General features: G+C 33.9%; 1 protein-coding gene across 9 annotated transcripts in view; it reads left to right on the top strand.

The window, feature by feature from the left end:
• LOC123556943 (tripartite motif-containing protein 2-like) overlaps window positions 1–6,063 on the top strand; it is a 79,934-nt gene extending 73,871 nt beyond the window's left edge. For all 9 annotated transcript variants that reach the window (XM_045348046.2, XM_045348049.2, XM_045348048.2 and 6 more), the window contains 2 exons: window positions 537–2,234; window positions 3,894–6,063. In XM_045348046.2, the coding sequence (XP_045203981.1) occupies window positions 537–2,234; window positions 3,894–4,046 (1,851 nt within the window). In that variant the 3' untranslated portion in view covers window positions 4,047–6,063. The remainder of the gene's footprint in view (window positions 1–536; window positions 2,235–3,893) is intronic.
• The last annotated feature ends 6,823 nt before the right edge of the window (window positions 6,064–12,886 follow it).

Here is a 12,886-nt window from a genome sequence, read left to right as displayed (position 1 = left end):
TCTGTTAACAAGTTTGTAAAGACAAAGTTTTTAAATTTTAACCAAACTGAAAAAATAGTAGCATATCACCTAGAAATACATATAAATTATGTCATCATAACTTTCTGATAGTGTATTTTCTGGTGGATCTGTTAGCCTGTTGAAATAAAGTTTGTTTGAAGTACTTTGAAACTACAATTTTGTTTAAAAGTTGGACTTCACAGTTAGCTCATTAGTTAGACTGTCTACCAGTGTAGAGGTAAAAGTTTGATCTGTTGTGGAGGCAAATGTTCACTATGGCAATTTGACAAAAGACATTAAATTATATTTGAAATTACTGGTTCCCAACCTCTTGATTCATGTGAGGAAATTATCAGTTTCTAGTACAAATGAGTACTGGTACAAATTCCTGGAATGGTAGTTAGGCAAAATGACTATGGTAACTTGACAGTGGTAGTTCGGCAAAGTGACTATGGTAACTCGACAGAAATACTGTTCAAAGGAGGCCCTTAACTTTAATTGAACAAATAAAAATACTTATTCTTTACATATTTCAGTTTTACTGCACTGCTTGTGAGACTGGAGTTTGCAAGGACTGCACTACAGTGGAGCATATTGGACATAATATCATATCTCTACAAGAAGCCATAGAAGAACATAAATCCACACTAGCGAATTTGATTACTGGTGCCAAAGATCAAATTCCTCTTATACAAGATGCCATGAATAACATTGCTGAAGTATCACAGTCATTGACTAGTCAGACAAAAATAGCAGAAAGTAAAATCATAGAAACTTTCGATGATCTTGTACGTTTTATGAATGAAAGAAAAGAAACACTTTTAAAAGACTTGAATACAATATACAATAAGAAACATGAAGTTTTGATGAACCAGAAAGAAAATTTAGACAATGTGATTACAAAAATTAATCATTGTTGTGAATTCACTGAAGATACTTTAGAAAATGGAAGTGATACCGAGGTTTTACTTCTACAGAAAGAAATGTCTGGTAAACTTCAAGAATATGCATCAGGTTTGACAAGAACAGAACCAGAAGAAAATGACTTTGTAGGCTTTGATACAGCTCATTGCCAAGGTTTAAAGAAATCCCTCGGAACACTAGGTTATATTAAAAATAATAGTGCCATAGCTTATAATACCACAGCAACTGGTGAAGGACTTAGACACGCTTATGTAAATAAACCTGGTGTAATCATTATAACAACCAAAGATTGCCATGGTGATCATGTGAAAGTAGGTCAAGCATTGATTGATTCTGAGCTTCAAGCTACCAATGGTGATAGAATTATTCCCGCAATAACGGACCAACAGAATGGAACTTATGAACTAGTCTATTTATTACCAAGGGAAGACAATTACATGATGTTTATCAAATTATTTGGTAAACATATAAAAGGGTCACCATTCAAGGTCAAGGCTGTTAATGTTGGGGTTGAAGACCATGGAGAAGCTTCTGGCAGCCATTCTAAAATTCCAAGAACTGCAGCAGTCAAACAAAAAGGGACCAAAAGACCATCAAGTTCAAGGTCAGGATCACATAGAAAAAGCAATTTGATTGAAGATGACCTTTTATGGAGAGTAGGGGTCAAAGGTCGAAATAAGGGAGAGTTTACAAATCCACAAGGAGTTTGTTGTATAGATAATAAGATATTGGTAGCTGACAGTAACAATCAAGCTGCTCAAGTTTTCACACTATCAGGTGATTGTAAATTAAAATTTGGGACACCTGGTAGAATTGCTGGCAAAATGCAGAGGCCAACAGGGGTTGCCACTACCCTTAATGGCAACTACTTGATAGCAGACTATGACAACAAATGGATTAGTATTTATGCCCCTGATGGCAAATACCTTAATAAAATCGGAACAGGAAAACTTCTGGGACCAAAAGGTGTTGCAGTAGACAGAAATGGACACATTATAGTTGTCGATAACAAGGGCAGTACTATATTTATATTCCAGTCGAACGGAAAACTGTTGTCAAAGTTTGGGTCACGGGGAAATGGTAACCATCAATTTGCGGGACCACATTATGTTGCCGTCAATGCAAGCAATGATATAATAGTATCAGATTTTCACAACCATTGTATAAAAGTGTTTGACTGTGAAGGGAACTTCTTGTTCAGTTTTGGGTCCAATGGTGAGGGTAATGGACAGTTTAATGCACCAACAGGGGTAGCAGTAGACGAGTATGGAAATATTCTGGTTGCTGACTGGGGAAATTCGAGGATACAGGTACTGACTTGAATTGTAGTTATTTTTAAAGTGAGGAGTATACAGTTGAAACTCGATATCTGGAACTTGCTTATCTCAAAATTCCGGCCATCTCGAAAACATAAACTTTCAAGTCCCTTCCCAAAAATATGTGCACAAAATATCATTTTAAGTCAGATTTTGGTTATTTTGAACTAAAACGCTTCATCCACTGGAATTCGAGATAACGGGTTCCAAAGTTCTGTAGTTTTAGCAGATCTAAGCCTATTGTTAAACTTGTTTCGGAGTCCATTATCTTAGACTTTATTTGTGGAAACTGTAACACTGCCATTTATCAAACGATAACATCCAAACATACACTGTAGTTATATGACCCCAAGGCAGCAGTTCATTATATGAATCAGTCAGATTTCATTATTACTAACTGACAAATTTAATTTAATGTTTTGTTGGGGGTACTTTTTCAACAGACTTCAACCAAACTTACACTGTACTGACATGTTTCTGTATTGAACCAGCCATATTTAATTATTATACTGTCAGGGTTATGGGCCTTAAATTCCAGATATGGTTCTGTTCATTTTGTTATGGGTACATGACACTTGTGTTTTCAGCAGATTTCAACCAAACTTGCTAAGTAACTACATGTATACATCTTCAGCCTTTACTGTCAGAGTTGTGGCCACTGTATTTTTCCATAATCGTCGCCTTATTTCCCTAATGCCTAACTTGCTTTTTGATAGTTTTGGGAAACGGCGTTTAAAGATTTGAGTGTCAATGACTTTACACTACTTATAAACTTGTTGAACTAAAATTTAGCCTGTTTATGTTTGTTCTACAAGGCCGCAAATTCACCATCCAACAGATGTCATAGAGATGTACCTAATGGCACTAAAATCTCAATTTTGCCAAAAGTGGACTTATGGCACTCTGGAATTAAGGTGACATAATGCCTACCATTAGCTATAGACTACTTAAATCAATAGATAAAAAAAACATGGCTGTCAGAGCTCTCATGAAACACTTGATGGATGTTCAGAGCTATATTTGTGCTGATTAATCCATGTGGAAATTTAGACTGACACCCAATACCAGAAACAATATTTTCAAGGTTAACTTTATCTGACTTGGTTAAATCAATACCAAAATGTTGACATGTCATAAAGTGTTTCTAGATGAATGATTCACTGTATGTTGGTAATTTTTTCTTGGGCCACTTTACTTGTGCACCAAATTAAAATAAGCTGATGAAGATCGATTCAGTCTGTTTCATTTGATAACTCTTCAGAGCTGTCGAATAAGTCTTCATAAGTTATTCCCCTTTGTAAGAATATAGGCTATGATATTTTCTAAATCTGTCAGAGTTTAATATGAAAACTGCCTTCATGGCTTAGTGATTAAGACTGCTTACAGGCCCTGCTGGGGCCATCTTGTATAGAAGCCATACATTGGTTGTGGAATGTCAGTGGTTCTGCCTGTAACCAAAATGTCTGCCCTTGCCTAAAAAACTGCAGAGAGGAGCACCTTGGATCTTCTTCAACCATTAAAAGCTGGAAAGTTGCCTTATCTAAATTGTCTCAGTGCAACTTAAATGCAATTATATCTGTCATTGTGATTGTTATTAGTTTTAATATCTATGATCTAATAAAACTTTGAATATAATATTCTGTTTATTTTCAGGTATTTGATAGTAATGGATCATTCCTGAGTTATGTAAACACATCTGCAGACCCGTTGTATGGGCCACAAGGACTAGCCATTACACCAGAGGGAACAGTCGTTGTTTCAGACTCCGGGAACCATTGTATCAAGGTGTACAAGTATCTACAGTAAGGCCTGGAACCAATATAAGTGTTGTCTCAGGCACCCGTAAACCATTGTATTAAAATCTACAAGTATTGAAATGAAGGCCTGGAACCAATATGTGAGTTGTCCTAGGTTCTGTGTGCCATTGTATTAAGGGTGTTATGTTCCTTTATGAAATCTTGCACCAATCATAGTTCTTGGGAATTACTATTAAAATGAAGTGAGGCCTGAAACCAACACTCGTTGCCTATGACTCTGTGACCTGACTGTGAATCTGTGGAGAAGCTTGGAACCAGTATGTTTAATTGTTATTCTTTGTGCATTTACAATATGCTTCATGTAATGATGTTGTTAGGATATGGTAATCAATACCTCTGCCAGTGGCATTATATGTCAAGACATTGCATTTGTCCTCAAAACGTTTCATATAACGATGACCGTAGGAATCATGCAGTCTACATGTGATATACTAGGGTAGTGGACCTATAATTTAAAACTCTGCTAGTACCATGTGATTATGTATTTTTATTAGGCAATTTGGAATTCTTCAGATGTAGAGAGAGCTCCATGTACACATGACTTTTCATAAAAAATCAGAAAATGCCAAAATTGCATACAGAGAATACATAATTTGTTGATGGTCACTAAGAGTTCTCTCCCTTTATGTGTCATTGATGTAAATTTGAACTCGGTATTTATATGTCACAGTAACTACTTTGGTTGAGATGGGACCAATGTGCATTTAGTTTTTGCTTATTTTGAAAGAGCTTACTTATTGAAATTTGCACAGTACATTTAACAAAAATCTAAATGAAAATATGTCGCAGACATTTTATGTCAGCATATTAATTTCAAGGTGCCAAGTTAAAGTTCATAAGTTCAGAGTTAACAAAATTCTTTTTGATATTCTTAATGTTACATAATCTCCAAGCTATATGCCAAATTACAGCTTGCACATCCAAAGTAAAACATGTCATGAAAGGCAATGTATTTTCAAGCTACATGTAGATCTATATGTTAAATAAAAGCTCACAAACTCACAATGAAAACATCTTTTTCCTTAGACTTACATATATTTCTATTATTTTTGTAAACACTGTTTCAAATCTAACAGTTCACCAAAATATTAAAAAGAAAACACTATATCAAGAAAGATTATTTGTAAAATGTTATTAAAAAACGAACCATTTTGCAAGAGTACAACACTTCATTGCAAAGGTATGTTTTTTTTCTGTAGTATTGTGTACATGTATTAAGTTGTTCAAGATATACATCTTTTTTACAATTCTAATAGATATGACTTTTATAAAAGTTAGAAATAAATGTAAGCTTGTTGGGAAAAAAAAATGTTTGCAGAACTTAACTTGGCACGTAACTGTAGAATGAGGCATTATTTTGGCAGTTCTTCCTGTATGGTATTACAGTTATTATTAGGATATTATATACCACTCCATCTCTTTCTATTAACCCTTACCATGCTAAATTTCTATAATGGACTGGTCCATCTTCCAATATGGGCAGTACCATTTATCATTTGAAGGGGTGTTTACTAAAAATTTACTGACTGAATAGCGAACAGTGCAGACCATGATCAGACTGCACGGATGTGCAGGCTGATCTTGGTCTGCACTGGTCGCAAAGGCAGAATCACTTGCCGCCAGCAGGCTAAGGGTTAAAACTGCCCTTATCACATAGTTGCATTTCTGTATAACCACTTGGGACACATAGAGGATATCTAAAGGGCATCATACCAATTTCAGTAAGTAAGTAATTACTTGGAAACATAATAAATTAGGCCCCTGGTAAGTCTATATTTGATGGTTATAACTTTTTGGCATGGAGTCAGTTATATGCATCAAAAATGCTTGTTATATGTGTTGTGTAAATTATTTCTGTCTTTCTTTTGAAATCCTGTATTTTGCCTGAATGACATTATTTTTCAGGTGTTGGACAGAATGAAATAATGATTACATGTTGTTAATATATTGTTATAACATTTTGTTGCTGATATCATCAATAAATGCATTTTTGCTTCAATGCTTTACATGTGTTTTTGTTTGCTTTATTCTTATGAATTATCTTCTTACTTGACCTTTTATCAGACAGTTAAACAATTGCTATAGTCCTGTATTTTCTTATGTGTTTTACATGGTAAAGTTTAATAACAACACGTGAGTATTTATCTTTTATCACCGTTTCGGCGCTTACTCCGTCATCAGGACATTTTTTTCTCATATGTTTTAGTGATTCCTGCATTCAAAGTCTTTTAATAATTTTACTAGAATTTTAAAAATTCTTATATTTAGTCCCCTAGTGGCGTGTCAGCAGAGAGGCACTGTGGTTTGCCCTCTGTCAGTCTGTGAGACATGTAATGTGCGATCCTGCAGTAACTTAAAATGTATGAGATTTTTTTTCATGAAATTCGATATATTGATGGCTGTGGACAGTTTGGAGAACATGCACATTATTTTTTTTTCTCCATTTGTTCCTGCATCTGTCAGTCACAAATGATGGATTCTGCCATAACTTCAAAAAGTACAAGAGATTTTTTCATGAAACCAGTCACAAATGACGGATTCTGCCATTGTTTCAGAAATACAATTTAGTTTTTCATGAAACCTTGCACATACGTCCTGCAAAAAGTAAGAGAGATTTTAAACCTGGTTTATAGACGGTGGGTTATTTGGAATATTTGCAGGTCCTTCATACTTAAAATCTGGTTCCATTAGTAGCAAATATTACAAATTCCCATTTCAGTAGAGGATTTTCATTGCCAAGCAATAGTCTTGTTATTTCTATATTTTTGTATGTATAATTACTATAGGTAGCATGCCGTATGTCTTTACAAGCAAGTGCACATCAAAAGTGGAAAACAAAAAGTTTTAGAATTTCAGTTTTGACTTTGCCAGTGGATTGTTATAAAACTCTAAGCATATCTTTATTCAGATTATTTCAGTCACGGTGGCAAAAAAAAAAAATCAAAATTTTGGACCCACGAGGATCTCGCTTTATGCCAACACAAGAAATTTCATCTGTTTCATCACCTCTCGATTGATCACACAATATGTGTTATAATGAGTAGTGTTGTATATTATGAAAAGTATGGACCAGTGCCTAAAGGCTAACACTGGTAAAAATTGAGTATAAAGGCACAATTTATCACAGTTCATACAGTAATGGAAAGTCTTCCACGAAGCGATTGAACATCTCAAGAATATCCTGCTCATGTTGTGTCACACCATGCACACTTTTGATTGCCACCACGTGTTATTCTTGACACGACGCAAGAATAGCCAAAGTTAATTACGGTTAACCGTAGTTTCAAAAACTTGAAAAACTAAAAGTTTTATATACCTGTTTCAGTTTGCAATCTTTCAACGTTTCCAAAAAAAACTAACACTAACTAATATTTCCATAAGTTATAGACATAATTTATACATCAGTTAATATAAAAGATAATATTTAGGAGCATTTCATTTTTCAAACGTAGAAGTAATATGACATTGTAAGGTACGACCAAACAGGTACGACATGCAAATAAAATCCTCCAAAAACTAAACTGCAACGGATTGACACAACTCAATGGAAGGGATTCTATCCCTCAGCGATCCCAGCAAGTTAATCTCTAATTAGTCCAGTCACAATCAGAAAATTTAAGCATGGAATCTTCCAGGGCTCAGTGTTGGATCCTCATGAGAAGAAATTTTGTACACGAGTTTCAACCCTCCAAAGTGGACACTTATCCAAATCACTACCCGACAAGATCATCCAAGCCAGACCATACACACTAGAGGGAAGTGCAAAAGAGAATGAATATTGCCTTTACTACAAATTCACTGAGATATTTATGAACCCAGTACTTGGATGTGTGCTTTCTGAACATTTTTTAATAAATGTAACATTCTGCACAATGTGACAGTAGTATGCACAGTAGTTAATGTATTTAAGTGCTTTGTTTCTAAAGTGTAACGTATTTACGCAGCTCATTTTTAAACTTTAAAAACTACTGAAAGAAAGATTGACTGAATAAAAAGCTAACAAGAATTAGCAGATGAAGTTGTTGCGAAGAAAGGGCTTTGATTTTTTCCCGCCTATCATTTTGTAATACTGAATTATCAGAATGATTTTCGTGCAGTTCATGTGGTGAAAAAGTATGCCACTATAGGTCGTGATGTGTTTTAAAAAAGTGTACGAGACTTTCGTGCAAGTATTAGCTGAGCCTTCGCCACACACTATGAATCAGTTCATCATTGGTTACTGCAATCAGTGAAGCATTTTACTGTTCTGTTCTGTTCTATAAAGTTTGATTTTTGCCGCTGGACCAGACATTCCCTGTCGAATCTCATTTAAGCAAAAGTTTTATTATCATAATATAATGTAATAATAACAACAGCAACAACAAAATAATAATAATAATGATAATAATAATAATAATAATGATGATAATAATAATAATAATAAATTATAACTTTATTTAAAAAGGATAATACATTAAACTATAAGCCAGACTAACATATGGTACTTAAAACTTAAATATACACTTCTAAGATATCAAAAATTGATGAGTAATAGGGACATGTAGTTATGTTTGTATTTTATGATTCGACCCCGTTATCACAAAAGCTCTGTCCACACGGAGCATGAAAAAAGTATGAAAACAGCAAAACTTCATAATGAATAGTCTGAGGACATCCAACGTTTCTAATGATAACACACTAAGATACTTTGAAAAGTAAACACCACAAATGTGGCGTTCCATGAAATCATAAGCTAATATCACCTATTATTTAAAAATACAACTATTCTTCTCTGTCTGTAAATGCAAAAGTCTGCAATTGATACATAAAAAAGCGAAAAAAAAAATCATCCAAATTAGACTATTGGCATCTGAAGCAAATTACCTCCCTTACTTGACTCCTCTTCCTGAAATAGCAAGTGTGGTCGCACAATAATTTCTCAGTCTTCCTAGTGAATTTATACAAGAATTCACTTAAAATGTTCTGCGAGTGTTATTCAAAATTTGGGTTGATAAACAGTATCCTAGTATATATTGTTCAGTGAATAATAGTCAAGTGTTCTACGAGCATTATTTATTGAGCAGTGCTAACCAACATCTATTCAGTGATTAGAACACTCTAGTATTGTTTACTTTGATGCAATTGTTTTGTTTTTGTTGGGTTTAATGTCGCAGGGACACACTTGTGGTCATATGGCGATTTTCCAGCTTTGATGGTGGAGGGAGACCCTAGGTGCCCCTCCGTGCATCCTGGGTAGAACCATCGACCTTCCGTAAGCCAGCTAGATGGCTTCCTCACATGAAGAATTCGAAGCCCCGAGTGAGGCTCGAACCTATATCGTGGAGGGGCAAGTTTAATAATTTGTTCATTGGACGTAACTGATGAGATCTATTCAGTGAGCGTTATTTATTATGAATTGTTCAATATTGTTTAATAACCTTTTTTCGTCAGTGAATTTTATTCAGTTAGTATTGTTTAGTGAGATTTGCACAGGGTGTGATATTTATTGCCGAAATAGTTACGGCTATTGGTACTTTGCGAAACGTCTGTTAACAAGCGCAATAGTATTTGAACTAGAGCAACCCTATATGATGTCCCGGATATATATAAAGTCTTGTAAACATAAACTGTCGAATGATGTATAATGTCCGATGAAACTCATGATACGCAAAACATAAAGAAATGAAATAGATTTTGTCTTGTTTCGTTCCGTTTCGCAAAGTACCAATACCCACACAGGTATTGGTATTTTGCGAACGGAACGAAACGGGAAAATTAATTTATTTACATGAAATATTTCAGGAATTCATGTCTAATAACCGTTTATGTTTGCGTGTACAATAATGGTCAAGCCTGGATCTGCAAGTCATTATTTTCAAGTAATTGGCGACTGCTTAACAAAGCCATATCCGGAAATCACTGGTACCATGCAACCAACTATAACTATGTACATAACCTATGTACCTTCATAGATACATGTACCATTAAAAGATACATTGACATGCAATAGAGCCGGACATATGAAATACTCGCTTATGGTTGTATGCATGTATAATTGCCGAGCCTGAATCTGCAAGTCGCCTTTTTATGTTTAGAGATAATAGGACAGTTTGTATGTTTGTAAAGGAAATACTTTTTGCATATTTCCTTGCACGTAACTGCGTGTTATAAAATCTGATTCTCCTTCAAACTTTTTTTTTTTTGATTTGTAGTTGTCAGCATCTTTAATTACGTAATACATATATATAACCAAATTAGCCTTTCCTCTCTCGTTTCGTTCCGTTTCGCAAAGTACCAATACCCACACAGGTATTGGTACTTTGCGAAACGGAACGAAACAAGGAAAGTTTAATTTGTTTACATGAAATATCTCAGGAATTCATATCTAATACTAGTAATCGTTTATGTTTACATGTACAATAATGGTCGAGCCTGGATCTGCAAGTCATTATTTTTCAAGTAATTGGCGACAGCTTAACAAAGCCATATCCGGAAATCACTGATCAATACCATGCAACGCACTATAACTATGTACATACCTACGTACCTTCATAGATACATGTACCATTAAAAGATACCTATAGATGCAATAGAGCCGGACATATCAAATAATCATTTATGGTTGTTTGTATGTATAATTGCCGAGCCTGGATCTGCAAGTCGCCTTTTTATGTTTAGAGATGATAGAAGAATTTGTATGTTTGTGAAGGGAATACGTTTTACATGTAACTGCGTGTTATAAAATCTGATTCTCCTTCTAACTATTTTTTTTAATTTGTAGTTGTCAGCATCTTTGATTACATAATACATATATATAACCAAATTAGCCTTTCCTCTCTCGTTTCGTTCCGTTTCGCAAAGTACCAATACCCACACAGGTATTGGTACTTTGCGAAACGGAACGAAACGAGAGAAATTTATTTACAGGAAATATTTCAGGAATATTGGATAATTTATTTACATTTGTATGTTTGTATAACTGTCGAACTTGGATCTGCAAGTTATTCTTTTATGTGTGAATATTACAGGAGAATTTTCATGTTCCTGAAAGGAATACTTTTCGTATATTTCCTTGCATGTAACAGCGTGTAATGAAATTTGATTCTCCTTCTTTTTAATTCTTAGTTGTCAACATCTTGAAATATATAATCGTATCTAACCAAATTATAAATGATATGTCTTTTACAGACGCTGTACTGAATAAAGAATTTCTTATATTATTAAGTCCGTAATATTAAATGAAATGAGGCCATAAGGGCTAATGTGTCATATTTAAAGGTTCAAGCAATTTATTTTATGTCTGTGAACGTTTCATATTATAAGCAGTTACCGTCATAATAATACTTCATGAAATATACTCAAGTAGTAATCATAGCCAACACTTTGTATTTAGAAATAAAAGTTTAGTCACATGATTATTGTATTATATTTTTAGCTGGATGTCCTCTAAAAGTCTCACACTAGTGTGGCGCTATGTGATTAAGTGGGAAGAAATGAAATTGATAAATTATACGATGCTTGATGAAGTATGATTTCAATTTCATGAAATCACACTTAAGCACATAGGTGTCACATACCCACCCATCCCAAACCCCGTATTAAATAAGCAACATGCTAGAATTCGACTACAAACATTTTGTGACATCCAGCAATATGCGTTGAGGCCTGAGCCTTTATCACTACCTAGCCATCTCACGTGTGACACCAATGTTTAAGTGTGATTTCATGAAACTGAAATTATACTTCAGCAAACATCGTATAATTTATCAATTATAGGAGAATTTGGAATTTTTTTTTCCATATTTCCTTGCATGAAACTGCGTGTAATAAGATTTAATAATTTTAATTATAATTTTCTCTTTCGTTTCGTTCCGTTTCGCAAAGTACCAATACCTACACAAGTATTGGTACTTTGCAAAACGGAACGGAGCGAGAGACAAAAAGATCATTAAAAATTAATTAAATTTTAACCGAAAGAGAAATTTTAATATATTTTCATGAAATATTTCAGGAATTAATATCTAATAATCGTTTATGCTTGCATGTACAATAATGGTCGAGCTTGGATCTGCAAGTCATTATTTTTCAGGAATTGGCGACAGCTTAACAACACCATACAGGAAATTCTGGCCTATAAAAACACACTATAGGAGAGATCGCCGTGACGTCACGCGTTAACATCTGTTTATCTGGTGGTTGGCAAAACAAATGATTTTAACACCGTTTGCGTATTGAATCAGAATTTTTAATTTTTAATAACTTTTTTGCTCATTTATGGATTTTAAAAATTCAAAAAGTTTTGAAATTCTAAAATTTTCATATTTTTTGTACCCAAATATCTTTTTTCAATGAAAAAAACGTTTTTAAATGACATATAATTTTAAAAGCGGCGATTTATTTCACAACCTTTTAGAAAAACAGTGTAAGTTAAGCGTTCAAAATTAATCCTTTTATTTCAAAAATAACAATTAAAATAATCAATAAAATTGTGTTTTATAACCTTTCCAAATGATCAAAAAATTTTTTATGTAATTTGTGTTTAAGAAAGTTAGACGTTAAAAAAACATCACTTTTTTAAAAAAAACCTGGGGTCGGCTTCTGCCCCCCCGATACTGTAAAATTCGTTCTAAAAATAGAATTTGTATCAAACACGACTCTCCATCCCCAGCAAAAACCCTTTTATAGATACATGAAACCTTTAAAAAGAACCTCTACAAACAATAGAGGGGCCCTATCGAAATTTTTTTATGGTTGTTTTATGTTAATTGACGAGCCTGGTTTAAAAAATTTGCCTTTTATGTTTTGAAAATTTTGGGGGAATATTTTTTGCATATTTCCTTGCATGAAAAC

The sequence above is a fragment of the Mercenaria mercenaria genome, chromosome 5 (assembly GCF_021730395.1).
Source record: "Mercenaria mercenaria strain notata chromosome 5, MADL_Memer_1, whole genome shotgun sequence".
NCBI lineage: Eukaryota > Metazoa > Mollusca > Bivalvia > Venerida > Veneridae > Mercenaria > Mercenaria mercenaria.
Note: the sequence above shows the minus strand (reverse complement) of the source record. Positions and strands in the feature narration are given on the sequence as shown.